General features: G+C 35.8%; 2 protein-coding genes across 10 annotated transcripts in view; one reads left to right on the plus strand and one right to left on the minus strand.

Annotated features, from left to right (window-relative positions):
• Window positions 1-14,752: 14,752 nt before the first annotated feature.
• The window catches only part of LOC132785051 (neuroligin-1), a 76,870-nt gene continuing 71,961 nt past the window's right edge, over window positions 14,753-19,661 (plus strand). For 3 of the 9 annotated variants that reach the window (XM_060791014.1, XM_060791023.1, XM_060791021.1), the window contains exons 1-2: window positions 14,759-14,901; window positions 15,633-16,297. The gene's annotated coding sequence lies outside the window, so the exon portion shown is untranslated. Of the gene's footprint in view, window positions 14,902-15,632; window positions 16,298-19,661 lie in introns of all 9 variants that reach the window. The other 6 variants (XM_060791016.1, XM_060791019.1, XM_060791015.1 and 3 more) reach the window with 6 other exon arrangements.
• LOC132784007 (uncharacterized) lies at window positions 18,471-19,238 on the minus strand. The gene has a single exon (XM_060789353.1). It carries the CDS (start codon window positions 19,236-19,238, stop codon window positions 18,471-18,473), a length of 768 nt encoding a protein of 255 aa, XP_060645336.1.

A 19,661-nucleotide genomic window follows, 5' to 3' on the forward strand; every position in this document is an offset into this window, starting at 1 on the left:
AACAGCTCGTCTTTCACTTGATTTTCCTGCTGCTGCTGCCTTTCGCATTGGAGGAGGAGGCAGACAACAAGCTGGGTTACAGTTTGAACTAAATAAATTGAATTTAGTGCTTATGCTCTGTCTCGACATTCGTTTTTAATTTCATTCTGGTCTCAAGCCAGCCAAAAGCAAAGAGCTAACCACGACCCTTGCCTCGGTAGATGGATTTAGATCTGCCCGTTGAATTTATTCCTTCCCTCTACTGTTTTTGTAGTTGTTTGATTTGCCTCGCTGCAAATGCATTTATACTTGTGTATACTGAAAGCCAAGACACCTCTAGTATTCAAGTGATTTTTATTTCCCCTTTCAAAGTGCTTTAATTGCACCTGCAATCTGGTAATTTCATTAGCGCTGCGAGGCTATGATTACTAATTCAAATTAACAGCCAATTGCTCTGCTGAAATCATAAGAAAATTGTGAAACTTGATTAGCAATTAAAGATGGAAGCTAAAAAGGTTATGCACAAATCAATATGAGATAAGGGTCTTCTTTCTAAGAAATATAATAGAATCTAATAAAAAGTTAATAATTTTGAAATACTTTTATTACTCTTAAATTTAAAGTGTAAATTCCAAGTTGAGAAAATTTAATTTAAATAATTATAACTTTATTAATCTAAAATTAAGAGTGTGAATACTGCATTGAATAAAATAGGAATTATATTTTCATTTTTATTTTTATTAGCTTTTATTATGTTTCGATATTGAATCTAAATCATATGAATTGAAATAATTGTAAACTATTTACATTACTCTTAAATTTAGTGTGTACATTCTGAGCTGGAACAAAATCGTTAGAATTAAATTTATCTTCAAGTCCGCATGTACAATACAAAATTCAATATCCATTCCAAGCGAATTGAGTAGCTATGAAAATGTTGCAGATTAACATGAAGAAAAAGCTGGCAGTTGCCGCGTGCTTCATGTTGCCGCATAAGAGTGCTGCAGTTGCAAGCCTGTGTCACGTACTGTGGCAACTGTCCATATCAAATGCAAACCCATGTCGATAAATTTACATACACATGCTCCCAGCTGAGACTGTGTGCAAGTATGTCTAGACAAAGCAGAACGTTCCACAGCTGTGTGTGTGCGTGTGTGTGTGTGTGTACAATACATTTCAACAATGTGGCACATAGAACAAAATGCATAAATCATTGTTCGTGTATTCGCTTGTGGCAGAAAGCGTAAATATTTTAGCTGTTGTTGTTGCTCTGTTTTCTTAGCCTTTGTTTTCCCTTGTCCGAGAATACATTGATAATGAACCATATTCATAGATTGATAGCCATTGTACTTAAGAAGACCAGACAACATTTTGCCACAGCCCAAGACATTGTTCGAACGCCTTCAGTTTAAATTGTTGTTTCAACTGCAAAAAGTGAAATCTGTGCAACATTTTATAGAAATCAATAAGCACACTCAATAGCAATTGCGATTGCAATTGCAACATTTCTCTGGCCACGCCTGCCACACACAGAGACGAGCGATGGGGGCAACTTGGTCATGCAACAACAAAGGGACATCATTTAGCAGCTGCATCCGTAAAGTCTTATCATTGGGGGATTTTGATGTATTACAACGAGTCTGTGAGCTCATTGGTATGCAGCAGCATTAGCTCTGCAAGCCATCTGCAGCATGAAGGATGTGACAGGATCAAGAATCGGACATCCAGGGCCGCCTCATGCTCTCCACATGCTAGCAAAATACTTTTTAAAATATGTAAAGCACAACTAAAAACTTAAGTAAATTTGTTTGGCATTTTCCTTAAATAAATTGTACATCTTTCTTTACCAAAAAAAAAACAATTTGTAATTACGTGAAAATTGTAAAAGTAAAATAAACTTAATTTAGAAAAACTACATTTAAATATAAATTATTATTTCATATATATTTTATTACTTCTGTTCTATAACAGACATTAAATATATATAAATGTACTTACAACTAATTAAATTTTTAAGACTTTAATCTTTGAAAGATAAATACATCTTAAAACAAAAGGTATTTCAATATTTTATTATTTGGCAAATTTTTAAGGTTAATTTTAAAACACATTACTAGAAATATTGTAGCAATATTCATTAGCAAATTTTCAAGTCTTGATCGGCTTCTATAATATTATTATTAATATCAGAACAAATTGAAGCTTCTAATGAGTTTGAAAATTTAAAAATGACTAAGATATTATTCTCATTGAATACTTCTTACTTACTTTTTTAAATGCTATAGTTTATATTAACAAAATATAATTGAAACATTCTCTATAGATCAAACTAGATTAATTTATTGCGATTCTTTTTCCTCAATTCATGTGCTGAAAAACAAATATTCTAAGTATTTGGTCCAACTTTTGAAAAACTATTTGAGGAATCGAATATATGTTGCCCAGCTCTTGATTAACTCTTGCCAGATTGTTGCAATTTTTGAGGCAGCCCTTTTTAAAATGTGGCCCTGAGCCAAGAAAAAACCTTTTTGCCACAGGAATCTAAGCATTTTGCCACACCTGAACATAAGCTTCATTTGTCTTTGGTCAAACAAACAAACAGTAGGTCATGCAGATACACACACTGAAAGCCAAAGAGAGCGAGAGAGTGAGAGCAAAAGGGGAAGAGAGAGAGAGAGAGTAGTGAAATATATAGAGACATAGGGACATACAAGCAAACTTATTGAAGAACTTGGGCTTGCAGGTCGGCACGCGTTTTTAGCATAAATTATCTATAGCATATGCCATGAAGTATGCTGTTATCTGCTGCTGCATAAAAATGTTCGAAAATGTGTGCGAGGAGAGGGAGAAGAAGGGAAAGAAAGGGAAGCAAAGAAGAGGAGCTGAACAGTACAGTATTCTTGTCGATCCATCGTCGCATGTCAGCAGCTGCTATGTTTAATTTACGCCCCCAGTTAAACGCAGGTAAATCCCATAAAGCGTTCCCACAATGCAACGTCCACACTTTGCACTCGGCAACAGTAGGATAAATGGCTGGTATTTTATACTTACATACATACTACATTGAGAACAGTGTTCGGTATGCATCAAATATCAACACCATTATTTGTGCTTTGCCATAGATTCATGTTATTCTCATTGTTGCTGTTGTTGTTGTTGTTGTTGTGGTGATGATGTTGATATTGTTACTGCAGCTCAAATGTCCATGCTCCATGTTGCAACATTGAACAAGCGGGTAACGTGCGAGTAACTGGGTTAGTGTATACACACTCACACACTTACATACTATACATTTGTTGGTCTGCAATGTTTATGGATGGCACAATAATAACGTTCCTTTTATAGATTTAGTTTTGTTTTCTATGGTCTAAAATGTAGGTTATTTATGCTGTAAGTGTCGACAAAACTAGTGGCTCAATTTAAACAAATATACTTTGTAGGCCTCTTAAGAGCTTTCATTTATTTAAGTTCATGTACTACTGTTATTTTTATTCCCGCTACTCATAGGGTAGAAGGGTATTATAACTTTGTGCCTGCAGACATCTCCTACCCTGTAAAGTATATGTATTCTTAATCAGCGTTAACATCCAAAACGATATAGACATGTCACAATTTTTGGTACAGACAATAATAACCACAGTATTTATGATTCTTCAAAATTTGGTTGAAGTCGGATAAAAGTTGTGGAAGTTATTTATAGCAAAAAACGCAAATTGAACTCATTTCTAAGTTGCTTTGGCTGTAAAGTATATGTATTCTTAATCAGCGTTAACATCCAAAACGATATAGACATGTCACAATTTTTGGTACAGACAATAATAACCACAGTATTTATGATTCTTCAAAATTTGGTTGAAGTCGGATAAAAGTTGTGGAAGTTATTTATAGCAAAAAACGCAAATTGAACTCATTTCTAAGTTGCTTTGGCTACAGTCTGTTATATTTTGTACTCTATGGTATATTTTGAATATATTGCCATATCGATATACCAAAAGTAGTCTTCGGTACACTTTTAGATTTTTTGTGAAATGTTAATTTAGTATCTTTTAATTTTTTACCTTTTACTCACTGTCGAGCACACTCGATTGTCGCTTGATGCTTTTATTGTTACGGCCTATAAAAACAATATAGATGCAAAATTAAAAAATAGTATCTGATAAAATTTTACATTTTCAATATACTTGTATAATTACAACGTTTGTAAAAAACGAACCTAGGCACATAGAATAATTTAATATTTTTAAACGAAGAAAAGCACAAACGATAAACCCAGGACGAAACTTTCAAGCCATAGATACCAATAGTCTTAAAATAATTTAAAGTTGCAAGTCAAAGAGCCGCATCTCTCGACTTCAGTCTGATTTACACTCTAGTTTTGTGCACGGCGTTTACTTGTCGTTAGGGTTTTTATAGCATCACTTTTAAACATATAACACTAATAAAGTTTTACTAAAAATAACTAAATATAAAGTTGGAAATATTGTAAATATTGTACATATATTAGACGAATGGATAACTAAATTATCTATGAGAAATATAAAATTGAAATACATATATGTATATTTTATAAGCTGTGTAGGAAGTTAGCACAATAACTTAAAGTATTTTACTTCAATTATGAGAAGTTCTTTATGTCGAAAATAACATAATTTGCGTTTTCAATCAGTAGACATATTTGACCAAAAGAGTTTAATTGACTTCAAATAAATTGCTTGGCTAAAAAGATTGTCATTGCTCTGGTTTTGAGTTGTTTACATCTTGCTTTTTACAAGTAAATATTTGAATTTTCTTTGAATACATATGTATATCTGTGACAAGCAAATTATTTTGCTCATCTTATAACTCATGCAATGTGAAGGCTAATTGCCAACTTTTGGCCAAGGACCGACAATTGTTTTTAAACAACAAATTCACAGACTGTCAGACATTTGGACTGAGTTGAAATATCAAATAAACAGAGCCAAGGAGTCACGCAAGGCTGAGAGGCAAATGTCAAGTGCTGTATATTGCATAGCCGGGGTCGACTGACTGTCCTACTGAGTGACTGACAAAGGTGAAAGGACAAAGCCCACTGCACTGGAAGAGCGCAGAGAGAAAGAGAGCGACTACTGACTGAATCACTGACTTTGTGAACGAAGAAAATGTCAACTTGGCAGTGGAGAGACGAGAATTGTACGCATCGAGGAAGCAGCCTCTGCAACAGCCATTGCACTCTATAAGAGACAGAGATAAAAAAGAGAGAGAGAGAGAGAGAGGGCAATTTTGGTTTGGGCCCCAGACAAAGACTGAGATAAAGTTGGAGACGGAGACGAAGATGGAAATGGAAACGGATGGACGTCTTGTCACATTTAGTGCACTTCTACTTAGGCAGCCCAAGCCAAGATGCACAACAAAAGACACGACGCAAATTGAAAACGAAATACTCCGACTTCAACTTCAACTACAACGAAATGTGACTGAAATGCTGCGTTTATCCACGTTTTTCTTGCAAGTAAGAATGCGCAGATATTCTTCTACTTTTTTTTTTGTTTAAATATTTAAATAGTTTAAAGTGCAGAGTGTGGGTGTGTGTGTGCCTGTGACTTGGCAATTTGAGTGCATTGTTGCTGTCACACGAGAGGGCAAGCCATTAAGTACATTAATTTAATGCAGAACTCTGGCCACACATTCGCTTGCCGCTTGCCGCTTTCCTCTTCTCTTCTTTTCTCTTCTCTTCACGGGTGTGTCCCAGTTTTCAATCCCATTCACAGTCTGTCAGCTTTCATTTGAGCTTTCAGTAATGGCAATCAAATTAAAGCGCTCAATGCACTTGAATGGCAACAACGCCGAGTCGCTTGCAGTTTTTCGCTTTTCCCTCCTCATTTCACTGTGCGGTTCATTTGATTTAGCTGCCTCCCTTTGAGCCCAAAAAAAACGGAATTATCAGCCCCCTGACGAAATGAGTTCGATTTTGGAAACTTGATGTGCCCAAAACTGCAGCATTTTCAATTGCCGTTGCATTGAGCGCATTAAAAGATGTCCAAGTTCGACAATTTGCTTTAAAGGGAATTGAGTATTTTATTACTTATTAAACTTTGTCAACTTGTCAGGTATACATCAAGTAACTTAATTATTTAATATTTTAATACATGCAACGCAAGTATGAATTACAATTATTATTCAATTCAAATAAATTTGTTAGAGGTTTCTTTCAAATTAATAAAACTCTGTTGTGTTGTTTCTCAATTTTATGCGCGTCTATTTTATCGTTGCGACGAGAAGTTACTATAACCGAAAATGGGAATATCAAAGCAAAAGATGAATTCAAGTGTGACCAACATTCATTTGGAAATTCCTGCCAAAATACATGCTTAACTTTAGTATTTTAATATAAGTCAAGATCTCGATTTTAAAAAATCTACTTCGATTAATTTAATTACATAATTATTGTTTAACAAATTAAATATTATTTAAATAAAATTTAATCAGTTCGTTGATTTTCAAAAACGATTTAAGTATATACATCTTATTTTTATACCCGAACCATTGGGAAAAATGGTAGTATAATTTTGTGTAGGCAGAAGAAGGCATCTTCGACCCTATAAACTATATTTATTCTTGATCAGCATCAACAGCAGAGACGATATATAGTCATGTCCGTCTTTTTGTCTTTCTGTCTGTCTGTCCGCTCCTTCGTATGAACGTATAGGGTCAGAGACTATAAGATATAGAAATATATTTTTTTCGACAGCACTTGCTATGTTTGTACTTACAATAGTAACCATAGTATGATTCTAAAAGAAATACTATTGTATGAGAAAAATCGCCTACTTGCTATGGGTCTTAGTATCTTTGACTGACAATCTGGTATATTTTGTACTCTATGGCTTATTTCGAATGTTTTACTATATCATTTAGTACTATATAGTACTGTATAACTACATATTATTTTAATTTAGTTTATTTTAAAATTAATACCGCACTATTTTGCTTTTATTCGTGGGGGTATCGGGTATCTTATAGTCGAGCACATTCGACTGTAGCTTTCTTACTTGTTTCTCTCTCAGTGCTTACGTCTCAAGAGCCTCAAGCCTTAATCGTCATAGCCAAAATTCAATTTAATTACATACTTAACTTATTTGTTTTAAATAGCAATTTTTAATGTAGTTAACCAATAAAAATATCAGCGCATAATTGCCATAACATTTGTTTAATTATGGCTACATGAATAAAGCGAGGCTGGACAGCCAATTAACGTTGGAAATACAAATCGCTTTGAAGTCGGTAAACAAGTCTCTTGAATGGATATTAATTTAACAAGTTGACGACAGCAAAGTTGAGGAACGGAAACATAACTGGCAGAGCCTGTAGCTTCCGTCCAGGAATGAGATGTTGACCGTGTTCCTCTTTCTCTCTCTGTTTGCCAGGATGAGACTCTCTATCTCCACCTCCATTGCCATCTGGTTGTCAACCGGGAGCTGGTCTAGTTCAGTTTGTCCAGATTATAGTGCCTTAGTAGTCGCCTTGACAGTTCACGTTGTACAACTTGAACTTATTTCCGTTTCCGGCCGCTTCACGGAATACAATTAACATTGCGTCCAGCGGATGCTTATGCCACGCCCATGGCGCAAAGGCGCTGAAAGGGCGATGCGAAACAAAAGCTTATGCATAAATTACGAACCAGAGTCACCAGATAAGTGCGATAAATTATCAGGCAGCCAAGAACCGAATGCAATCTGCTGCAATTCCTACATTTCCCTTTCCCTCTATTCTTGCTGCTGCCTTCTTAAAACTATCCCTTTCCACACTCACATCTCAACAATTGCACTGGGGCTTTTCTAAGCAAAACTTTTTGTTTGGGTGTCAAGAAAAAAAGAGAAGGAAATAAAATAACTCAAAACATTGTCATAGGAAAACACACACACACACACATTTGAACACTCCTACACGCATGTCTTTTGTTCAGTCTTAAGCAGCCTTTTAGCCTTTTGGCTGTTGTTGCTGGTGTTGATGTTGTCCTTGTTTTTGTAGTCAGCGCCAACAGCAACAGCAGACAGGAAACGGAAGTTTCAACGCGCAGCGGAAATTATTGTTTAGCCTTATTGTTTAGACTGCTTTAGAAATTTGTTTGTCGAATTATGCTCCGTATTCATGCATTCGTTCATTCGGTTTCATCTCATGGGCATTCAGCCTGCGTTCGCCTGCGTTTCTCGTTAGTTTTCTCGCCGACTAATTTTCGGGGCGTGTTTTTTGCCTACAAATTTATGGCTGCCAAAAATTGTTAGCCGAACATCGCACTCCCCAAGACACACCCGAGCTAATGCCTTAAACATGCTGATTCACATGCAGACATCGCCGCGAACAGGCAAACAATGTCCTGCATTCAAAACTCAAAGTTAACTTCGCAGTTTCAGCAAATAATTCAACAAGGAATTGCACATGTTCTTACTTAGCAAAGTTCTTCAAATTCCCACTTAATTACAAGTTTAAAAGATCTACTTTCTATGCTTTTTGTATATGGAAATATATTGCTAAAAATAAAATTGGGTTTTTCATATTGAAAGATTTTTAAATATTCATTCATCACAAACTAGAAACTCATTTTTAAAAACAAGTATCAATTTTAAGAATACCTAATATGTAAATTATGTGTTACTTGAGCAACCTTAAAACGGTTCTCAATTTTTAATTAAAGTTCGTTTGAATAAATTCTTATCTCTTACCATATTCTCTTGCCTCGGATTAAAAGATAATTGCCAATTGTTTCTAATTAACAGCTTTAAAAGCAAATTACGGCCTATCAATTCAAGACAATAATTTAATGAATTTTTAAGACCCTTAAAAGAATGGTTCATTAACAATAAAAATTATGTGACATCAACGAAAATGGCGCACGGAATGCGATGCTTTCAAGGTAATTAAACTTTGGTTGTTTCCCTCGAAATGAATTTGGGCAAAAGGTATAACAACAATAAAGTCGAGTCCTTTGTTGAGCTCGTGCTTATGCACGTATGCCGAGAAATTCCACAACATTTTAAATGCATTTTAAGGGGACTTTCTGCCAGCAGTGGCAGCACCAGGTAAATTATGGAAAGATTATGAGCTCAAAAGCAACGCGAAATCCAGGAAGATGTTTTTTTCAACGAGACACCAGAAAAAAAATCTATTAAAATAAATTGCAATGCATTTTTTACATGGAAATTAACAGCAACACAAATACAAAGAAAAAAGGAAGAAGCGAAAATGTAGGCGAAGTCAGGTCAGACGACTGTTGATGGCCACAAAGACAAAAGAAACTGTACAGGGATCAGGGACCACGCACTGAATAATTCATGAGTGTCGCCTCGTCTTTGGCCATTGCCATTTTCGAGACGCGGCCGAAATGAAAGGCGTTCTATGGTAGTAAGTATTATATTTAATAAGCCGCGGAGAAGGACACCAAGGGCAAGGCTATCAAAAATTCAAAAGTTCCACGGCCAATGTGTAACGCGTCGTATACGCAACGCGGCACAGTAAAATTTTGACAAATATCGTTGCCTACTTTCAGGCTGCCTGTCGACTGCCGCTTTAGCTTAATCATTTAATAAAACTTTTATGCTGACGACGCAACGGCGACATATATATCGATGCCCCCACTTCGTTTTTCTTTTTTTTTGTGTTGCTTTTCTCTTCTTTCTCAATTACTTTTGTTGTCTGTTCTGCTTCGTGTTCTTTGGCGCTCTCTTGTGGCAAACAGCAGACACTTATTAGCCTTCTTCTCTGCCTTTTCGCTTTCGCTTTCGTTTTCTTTTTTTTGCTTTTTGTCATCATTTCAGACTTTAAATTATATCAATTTCTTTTGTGCATTGTACTCCATTGTCGACGGCGCTTAAGTCTATTGTCGCCTAAACGCGGTTAACTTGATGATGGTCGAGGCTGTCCAAAGTGAGCACAGTTTAATTAGCAGCTCAATTTGTGTCACACCATTCATAATCCCTTGCTGCCGGGTATGCTAAATTCAAATCACTTAGATTTCAAACATTTTCGCAGCATTTCAGCTAAAATACGTTTATGCAAAAGTTACTTTACCTGAAGGACGAACGCGAGTCACAAATTTGCCATTTTTATGTGTCCCATAAACACGAACAACGTCAATATGACGACGGCCTGGCAGAATGCCTGAAAGAATGCCGAGCTCAAAACCTGAACTGAACTGAACTGAACTGAGCTGAAAAGTTGGCAATGCATGTGAGCGCCTTTGGCAACGCATAGGACATAAGCGCATAGCGCATACGCACCGTGGTATCCCAAAGTACAAACATATGCAAAATCATCAACTGAAAATTTGCATACAAATGCCATACATATGCCGCAATGTCGTTGTGTTAGTGCAGCGTGTGTGTGAGTGTGTGTGTGTTTATGTACGAAGTATTTCTGTTGCAATTTCCGGCTACTATAACCGGAAGTGGAGCTGCTCAAAAATTCATGCAACCGTAAAAGAAGCAAAGTGCGCCAATAAGCCGTGTGCTGGAGAAGAGAGGAGAGGAGATGAGAGGCAAACGCAGACGAGGAGGAAAGGAGCCCAGAGTAAATCGTACAACGGAAACGGCAGTTGAGACGAAGCATTGCGAGTCGAATTCGCTGCCAGTTTTGGTCACATTTCACTGGCAAAACTCTTTACATATTTTGTGCTCGTCGATTCTCCCTGTTGCCCAACTTCTTGCTTAGAGCAACTGTTTGTCGCCATTCGCCTTGGACTTGCCTCCATTTGCATACACAATATACGAGAATGCCGCAATTCTTCTCTATGGCCATAGATATTACACATGTCTGTAAGTCCATCGGCAAATATATATGCAAATGTGTGTGAGTATCTATATACTATACTTTCTTTGCATTTTCGCTCCTTTGCAAGGCGGGCAAAAAAATGCTCAGCTGTCAACTCGTAAATCATTATTGCTTCCATTTATTTATTGCTCATTTTTATTAATAGTTGGGAAATTGTCAATAAATTTGAATATCCTACATTAAATCAATCTACTGCTGTAAATGAAATAAAATAAATCTTATTTCAAATTTCAACTCATTTAATAGATATTTTCAACAATTGTAAAAGCTCTGAAATAATTAATTAAAATAAATCCATTTTTTTTCTTAGTTATATACATTTTCTTCTGCTTTTCAATATTCCGCTCAATTGGCTTTTGCTCTTCCATGTTCCTTATGACAAATTTTTGTTCTTTTCTGGATTGTGTTAAAGTTTCAACTTGAATAGCAGGTGCTTAATTATTATCAAGTATATAAAGAGTTTTGACCACCCACGAACGCTGCGAGCAAGTACGTAGATAAAGCGAAAAGACAGAGAGAGATAATTATTGCACTAACGGAGAGCAAAAAAAAAAAATAGCAACGTCAAAGTGCGAAAATTGCTTTTTTCTTGAGAAAATGAAACGCTTGAACAAAGTTAAGAAAGAAATGATTCAACTTGCGCAATCGAATATGTATAGTAAGTTAATCAATTAAGCAATTCGATGTGTATGCAAGCTGCCAGAAAATTCACTTTTCCAACTTTGAAACGCGCTCAGAGTCTTTTAGCAGACGTGAATGTGTGCTAGACATTTTTATTTAACAAAAATTAACACTTTTGCACTAGATTCCTAAATGCACTAATTTAAATGAAATAGTCAAATCAAAAATTTAATACTTCAAATATTTCTATATTTTAAGCGCTCTCAGTTTAGCCATGCAAATTATTAATGCCGCTTTATGAATTCAATTTGTGAATCGGAAAATGCATTTTGCGGGCTTAACCAACAATTCGATCGAAATTGCGATTCAACCATATTTTTTATACATATATATTATGAAAACCTGTGAGTTGCGGAAAAGCAAATATAATAATTGAATTTGGTAACCATGCATACAATGCGATACGAGGGAGAGCTCTGGAAAATTCAAATAATTTGTGGCCAAAGGAAATGCTGTGAAGAGTTTCATGGGGAGTCTTCTGGTGAAAATGCATTCATGTCCTGCTGAACCCAAGGACCAAGGCTCTTGGCTGTGAGTACCTATGAAATGCAGCTGTTCACAATTCCAATATAAAATGAAATGAATTCGCCTTTTAAGCATTAAAAAACAATTAAATATCGCGACACGCAAACTTAATTACACATTTCTGTGGCAATGACAACAATACGAAAACTGAATAAAAAAAAAATGCGTCTGATCCGCCTTCCCACAAAATACAACTCGAGTTCCTTGACTGTGGTTTATGTGTATATGTGTGTGTGTGTGTGGCGCGGTAAACTCTTCAAGTTGAATATTTTATGGGCCTACAAACAAATTGTATAATCAACAATTAAAGTGCGACTCGTGATTTGAGTCTGTTGTGGTTCTGGCCGTGCATTAAGTGCGCATTGTCTGCCGCCATTCGCAAACATTTTCCAATTTGTAGCAAATTGCAAAGTTTCGTACGTTTTGCTCTGTTCTGGCACCATCCTCGATTCAGGCGATGGCGATGGCGATGGCGCTGTAGGCCAGTTAAAATTTGCGGCTGTAAACTTCAATTGCGCGTTAAATTTTCCATGTCGACATTTTGTGGGCACCCCCGCGATTTTCCTCATTTACGCCATCAGGCCTCTGCCCTATGCTTGTTCTTATTAATGGCATTAATTAAAAATTTAATTTGTAACAAACCCGTTTGGTTGTTAAACTCGCGCTGTGATTTCATTTCTCTTTCACTGATTGCTGTCCCATTTTGTCTCCATTCGCTGTCAGTATAACAAATTTATGCAACATAAATCAACCCTTTGAGTGGATTGCTCAAACAGTCTGCGACATCTAGATGTCCCGCCACACATTTATCATAATCATTTTTTGCGCATTTAGCAGCGACCTTCAACACGTCAAAGTACTATTAAAACTATGCAAATGATATCGTCTAGCACAAACAACATAGAGAAGTAAAAATATGGTAATTCTGTTTGTTTAGTAGTTCAAATAAAGGCATCGTTGAAACTAAAAGTTTAAGTTGTAGAATAAATAAACACTTGTTTTTCCACAAGTTGTGCGCAATTCCTAATAAAAATAAAAATATTTTCAGACTGACTCTCAATGTATATACTATTCTTTTATTTATCAATAATTATATGACGTATTACAAATATTACAAACATGTTTTTCCTATCTACTCGTCTGCAACAGTTCGTGGTTTTAATCCTTCCGCATGTTGTGTGCCCATAAATTAAATTGAGCACTCTCATAAATTCTTTCCACTCAGACACATCTCAGAATCTAGTCGTGTGTGTGTGTGACCTTCGCACAATTTGTGGCCTCAGACAAGGCACATGGCTTTAGGATATTCCTCTCGGCCTTAAATTAAATGAAAATAATTTGATTTATGTTATTGTATTAGTCACAGACGCCTCTTTAGACCAATCTTGTGTGCAAGAAATTGGCAGTAATAGTGGCATTTTGTTTTTAAATACAATTTTGGGGATGTTTACTTTATCGGGAAAGACGCAAACGTGTTGTAAATGTCGCCAGCAGGGCGTATACGTATTGTTCATAATGCGTAATTCGATGTCATCCTCAACGTTTTTATACGTTTCAGTAGTGAGACATCAACAGATTTTTTATTTTAGTTTTGGCTTTCAAACGGTATTGGATTTATTCTTTATCTATAATTTATCATATTGGTTAAAACACATGTTATTTTTGATGTTATATTTTATATGCATTATATTATAATTTTACATTTATTTATACCAAAATAAAACTAGTAAAATATACATATGCAGTACGTTGTAGTGTTAAAAAAGAAATATAATAATTTGCGTTATTTTTAATAATTAAATTAATGGAAAAATAGAAAATAAGGTACAAAACAAATATTTTAAAACCAACCCACATTAATTAATAATATATTCTAATATAACATTTGAAAAGAAAATCAAAATAACAGAAAAATATTTAATAGTATAAAAAGTATTTAATAAAACAAAAATAATCTTATAATTGATATCAATGGCCGGATAAACATAAATTAAAATTTTTATCAGCAGTAAAATTTTACATTACTCCTTTATGATAATCCTCAAAGAGAAGAATGCCGAACAAATATTGAAATAATTGAGAACAACACAAATCAAATCGTATAAATTATTCTGGACATTTTCTTGTATTTTATTTATTAATCTTTCTACCTTTTTGAGTTTGATCAATTATTCTATTGCCTGCATTTTAGTATTGTCCAACTGTTTTATAGTATTAGTATTATATAGTTTATCATATTATTTTTAATACATCCATGGCAATTTCTTAAATTTAATTCAGTCACGAAAATTTTGAGGTTTTAAATTTTATTTTAAAATTTCAAAAATGGCAGCATTCCTTATGCCACTACCTGCCTCAATGACGGCCAATTGCCAAGCGACCTAGTAAGGTCGTAGCTAACAATGCTGATGACAAATAAGCATTTCTAAAGTATCAAAATGAAGTTAATTTTGGAGCAACAGAGACCGCCGGTTAAACAGCTGTGCAAGAGGAACAAAAGAGCTGAACATTAAAGCGAAGAGCGAAAGCTTAACATGCAGAATACGTTCCACTTCCAAGAAAGCGTGCGCTATTTCAAACACACAGTTATCTCTCTCTCTCTCGTTCTCTCTCTCTGAGTGTTGCTCTCTCGTCGCTTTGGCTCTCTGTGGAAATGAAACTTAACCCACATAGCAGCTGGTATTCCTGTTGAGTGGCGGCCAACGACGAAGTCGATGGCCCAAGAGCCTGGACAACACCGAAAGTCAACTTCAGTCGTTGGATTTCATTCGTGCGTCGTGGACACAAGCGAATTGTTGCAGCTCCTCTGTGCACGTGGCTACAGATGTTCAATGTGTGTGCGCGTATGTGTATGTGTTTAATTGTATGTGTGTATGTGTGTCTGCGAGTGCGGATTACAGTTACCAAGCGGTAAATAGCAAATAAAGCAGAGGCAGAGTCAATGCGACAAGTAAATCGAGAAACGGAGCAATTGAAAAAGTGTTGAGCTGCCTGCATGTCTCCGTATGCAAATCAAAAACGCTCCCTGCCTTTTAAAGAGTGTGGTGTTTGTGTGTGTTTAGTTTGAGTCCAATCATAATCGTTATCATCATCATCTTCATCGACAGCCGGCTTGCGGTGTGTGATTTCTTTGCACTGCAGCCTAAAAGTATGCAGGCAATTTTGAAAGTTCATACTCAACTTACATTCCACTTAACGGTCATTGACGTTCGTTGGTTTTAATTAATGCGATTGCATGCCATTTCGTATGTGAGCCTGTAATTACGCGCCTCTAATTTTAATCGCTGTGCTTAGAATAATTTAACATGCCAACACGCTACCCGACCAGACCGTGAATAAGGTTTTAATGCACGTGTTTGCCACTCTGAGAAATGGGAAGAGAACTGCGAAATAAAAAGCAAAAGCAGTGAACACCACTAATTGAAAATCTTTAATTTCTTATTATTATAATTTTGTATTATACGAAGTAGTATTTAATTTATGTGTAATATTTGAAATTTACTTAACTTTGATCAAACACAATTTAATCATGTGGTCAATATTAGTTTATTATCAGTAGTGTTTATTTTTGGTGAAGCACAATTCTCCCATCAAAGTATAAGTAAATATTATTTCAGTGTCAAGCATTTTTATTCTCCCAGCGTGCTGTTAGTGCAATAAATAATAAATAAATATTTATCTTGTGCTGATCTTTGTATAACGAAATGAAAGCCAAGCTCAGAGCAATAGCAAATACTGAATAAAAAAACAAAAAATATTAATCAGATTTCAATCATAAATGGATAAACAAAAAAAAACCAAATACATAATCACAACACTTATCAAAGTGCCAATTTAATCGTATGTTAAAGTTAATTGTGTCTGCAAATGCCAACGAAGAAATTAGCAACAAAAGCCTGGTAGTACAATCAATGCTAAATTCCTTCAAAACGGTTTCCAAATTTATGTGAGCAATTGTGTTTGTGAACGTGTGATTGAGAGCTTAGCTAAACCAGCAAAAAAAAAAGTGAAAAATAAAAAAAAAGAAAAAAACAAATGAAAATGCCAACATAAGGAATACGTTCGTTTAAAAGAAAAGGATTTTTTACTGCTTCTGCCAAGGCCACTGACAAAGGACGGACATTGATAAAAATCAACAACAACAGTCATAGCCAAGGATTATTATCAAAAGCGTCGAGCAACAACAACAACAACAACTGCTGATGCCACTGTTTGGCCATAAAATAAAAGCACTGGCGTCAGCAATGCCTATCAGAAGCAGAAGTGAGAGCGATATAGCATACGCGTCTATATAAATTTTAACAAGGTAAATCAAGCAGAAAGAACAACATAACAAAATGAGCTTAAGTTGTCAATTGAAAGGCAAAGAGAAATGTCTGAAACATATCGTAACTGATTGTTCTAGACAACACCCAATTTTTCGGTCCCTTTTTTTGTGTGCGTTTCTCAGTCATCTGTGATTTCTTTCCTCGACTAAATGTGTTCTACGCATCAATTTGTGCAATCCTGATTTTAAAAGGTCGAATCTCTCAATGCTTTTCGTACAGAACTATATTTTAAGCACATTTCTCTTGATATACAAATGCTTCTTTATTTAGTATAATTTAACCCAAAAAAATGGTGTTTTCCCATTATTATATGTATTTTTTTTTTAAATAAAAATAATTAAGAATTATAATATATAATTCGTATATTCTGAATTCAATATTTGACTTGTAAACTAGATGTATAGCTTAGTTTCTTTGCTTAAAACATTGATTTTTTTTTATTTTAATTTAAATTTTTATTTGAAATAAATAATGATTTTATTATTAAGTGATTATATGGTATATTTGGAATTAAGTACTTATCGAGTAAACTACATTTTTAACTCATTTTCCTTGCGATAAAAAATAGCTCCTTTTTTTCTTAAGAAATAATTACAATGAAAAGAAGTTTCAGTTTGTTCAAATTAAATAAAAAAAACTACTTTAATAAAAGTGACTTTAGTGAATACTATCATTATGTCGGATATAGTTGGAATCAGAAGTACTTGACCTTATCAATCAATAGATATATAAAATTGCACAGCTTCTACCAAAAAAAAACCAAAGAAAAAATCAATTTAATGAAGATAAATGCGTTCGAAGTGAGAGAGGCAGAAAGCGAGTGCGAATGAGTGAGTGAGAATATGAGGGAGTGAATCGGACCACCGACTTTCACTTGTCATTGCCACAAATAATAAGCGATTACAATGTCGTAAATCTACGCAGCAACAACACCATCAACAACAATAACAACACACACACACACACTTAGACAGACGCTCGGTCACGTTTGCAGATTCATGTTAACTGCCAGAGCTCAGGTGTTGCCTCAGGAGAGCAGCCATTGCTGAGAGAGACTATTCAGTTATCGACGGTATAGAAAATAAGAAACTGCTATTTTTGAGGAGAAGCCATAATTCACCCGAACACGTTGGCGGCTGTCATAAAAAGTTTTCGCTTATTACTCACACAGCGTATCGACCGGCCCGGTTTATGAGGGAACTGATGAGCTGCGTTTGTGCCGAAATCAAATTAATCATTTTACCAATGATTTCGATTATTCATCTCTTCTTCTATTATCCAAATAAAAGCTCACATATTTTCACACTTTATTTCAAAAAAATTTGTGGCACATGGGCTTTGAGCCGAAAGATTTTACAAAATGTTGAAAAACTCATGCCAATATTGAACCCAGACACAAGACAAAAATTTTAGATTAACCCTTCATAGATTGGAGGTGTGCTCGACTAATTTACTAATTGACTAATTTACCAACCTAATACACAGCAAACATATTACAATATACTGAAGGCTATATTTGTTTTATTTGGCATAGTACTACATTCAAAATATACCATAGAGTACTTAACATAGAAGTTTAATAGCCAAAATAACTAAGAGCCTGTTGCAGTAGGCATTTTTGTTTCTCTGATCGCACCTAAATTTTCAAGAATTATAAAAATCATAAAATAAATAGTTATGGTACTTATATATGTAACTTTGTACCTATAAAGTATATATTCTGGATCAGCGTCCATTTGTCCATCTGTCTGTCCGTATCGCAGAAACTATAAGATTGTTATTTTGCACGATTTTTAGGCTAGAACCATGATTTTTTGTACATATAATAAAACTTAGAATATTCATGATTTCTGGAAATTTGGTTTCGATAAAATAAAAAAGTATGTAGAAGTTGTTTAAGAAATACTATTTAATATTTTGGTATATTTTTTATATATAGTATTTATATAATTTCGTATTTTGTGTGACATTTTTAGAATATGTTTTCATTGGAAACGAGTAGCTGGTATTTTAAAATGGAGTATACTCAATTTTTTCAGGCACTTTAAATTATTTAAAAGAAGAAAAAAAACTGTATCTTTACTTTATTAGCATGAATGAAAATATAATAGAGGTTTCCGTAACTTCGCGTGGCATACACAATTTTCCCTATTACCGAACCACAAGAGGTTTTATGCTGAAGCGCACGCTCAACTCCTGCAGGACATAGAGAGTGCAGGGTGATAAAGTTAGGCCATCCTGATCGTTAACCATCTGCATATGCAGACTCTCCTTGTCACCAGGAATCAATGGCGTCTGATTGGCGTCCCAGGGCAAAGCATCTCGCAACAGCTGCTGGAAATCGCTCAGTCGCTCCTCAAAGGATACGCAAAAGCGCATTGGATCAATGGCAATGTACACCTGACCCAGATCCGCCACATCTTGATCCGTCCCAAACAAACCCTGACGTCCCACCAGCTGTGAGGCATAGCGTGCTCCTGCCATCACTCCGCAAAGTGTTTCAACCATGGCGGCCAAACCAAATCCCTTGTACTCGGGCGCAAATGGAAGCAAGCGTTGAGCCTGCAAAGCATCTGCCACATTGCTAGTCGACAGCCCATTGCAATCCAAGGCCAGATGCAGCCGCATATAACCATTGCAGTAATCGAGCTCCAGTTGTTCAATCGTGTAGCCCGGCATGCCCACATTCATGATGAACTGTTGCTGTGTGCCTGTTGCCGCTACACAGGATATCGCCAAGTAGCGGCTCCTTGCCTCCGCTGGCCACCAAATCGGACAGCCCACTTGCCATGCAGACGCCGAGCAAATGTTGCGACAATGCCTGGCAGGCGTACCACGAAGCCATGCCAATGTTCTTGGAGCATCGATTAGCCACACGCTAATGGTCTGCTCCCTTGTCTTGATCATGGCCAAATCCATGCAGAAATTGGCCCATCCACCAGGGCCAATGCCTTGCACTCACAAAACACTTTCGGCCTCATTCGTGGATCGACTCGCAAATTGAGGAGATCGTTGGCAATCGCAGGCAGACGATAAATTCCCATGCTTCGCTCTCCAATATAATCGGCGACGATTAATAATGCCATCTCGCTGCCTTAAGTGGCACATTCATCGCAGTGAACACGTCGCTTACAAATCGCTGTATCTCTAGTACACCGGCCAAGGAATCGACATCGGATGCCATATCCAATTGCACTTGTCCTCTTATTGGGGACTGCTCGTGACCCTCGCACACGCTCGGCACATGCTATAGATTTTGCCAGATCACCTTATTGTAGAACGCTTTGTTGTTTCGCTTGTCGTTTTAAAATATTTCTTATCTTTTTTATCGGTTCCTTGCGA

The sequence above is a fragment of the Drosophila nasuta genome, chromosome 2R (genome assembly GCF_023558535.2).
Source record: "Drosophila nasuta strain 15112-1781.00 chromosome 2R, ASM2355853v1, whole genome shotgun sequence".
NCBI lineage: Eukaryota > Metazoa > Arthropoda > Insecta > Diptera > Drosophilidae > Drosophila > Drosophila nasuta.

Bases quoted from the DNA above. Each gene is read 5' to 3' on its own strand.
- LOC132784007 (XM_060789353.1), bottom strand. From the start codon at position 19,238: ATGGATTTGGCCATGATCAAGACAAGGGAGCAGACCATTAGCGTGTGG.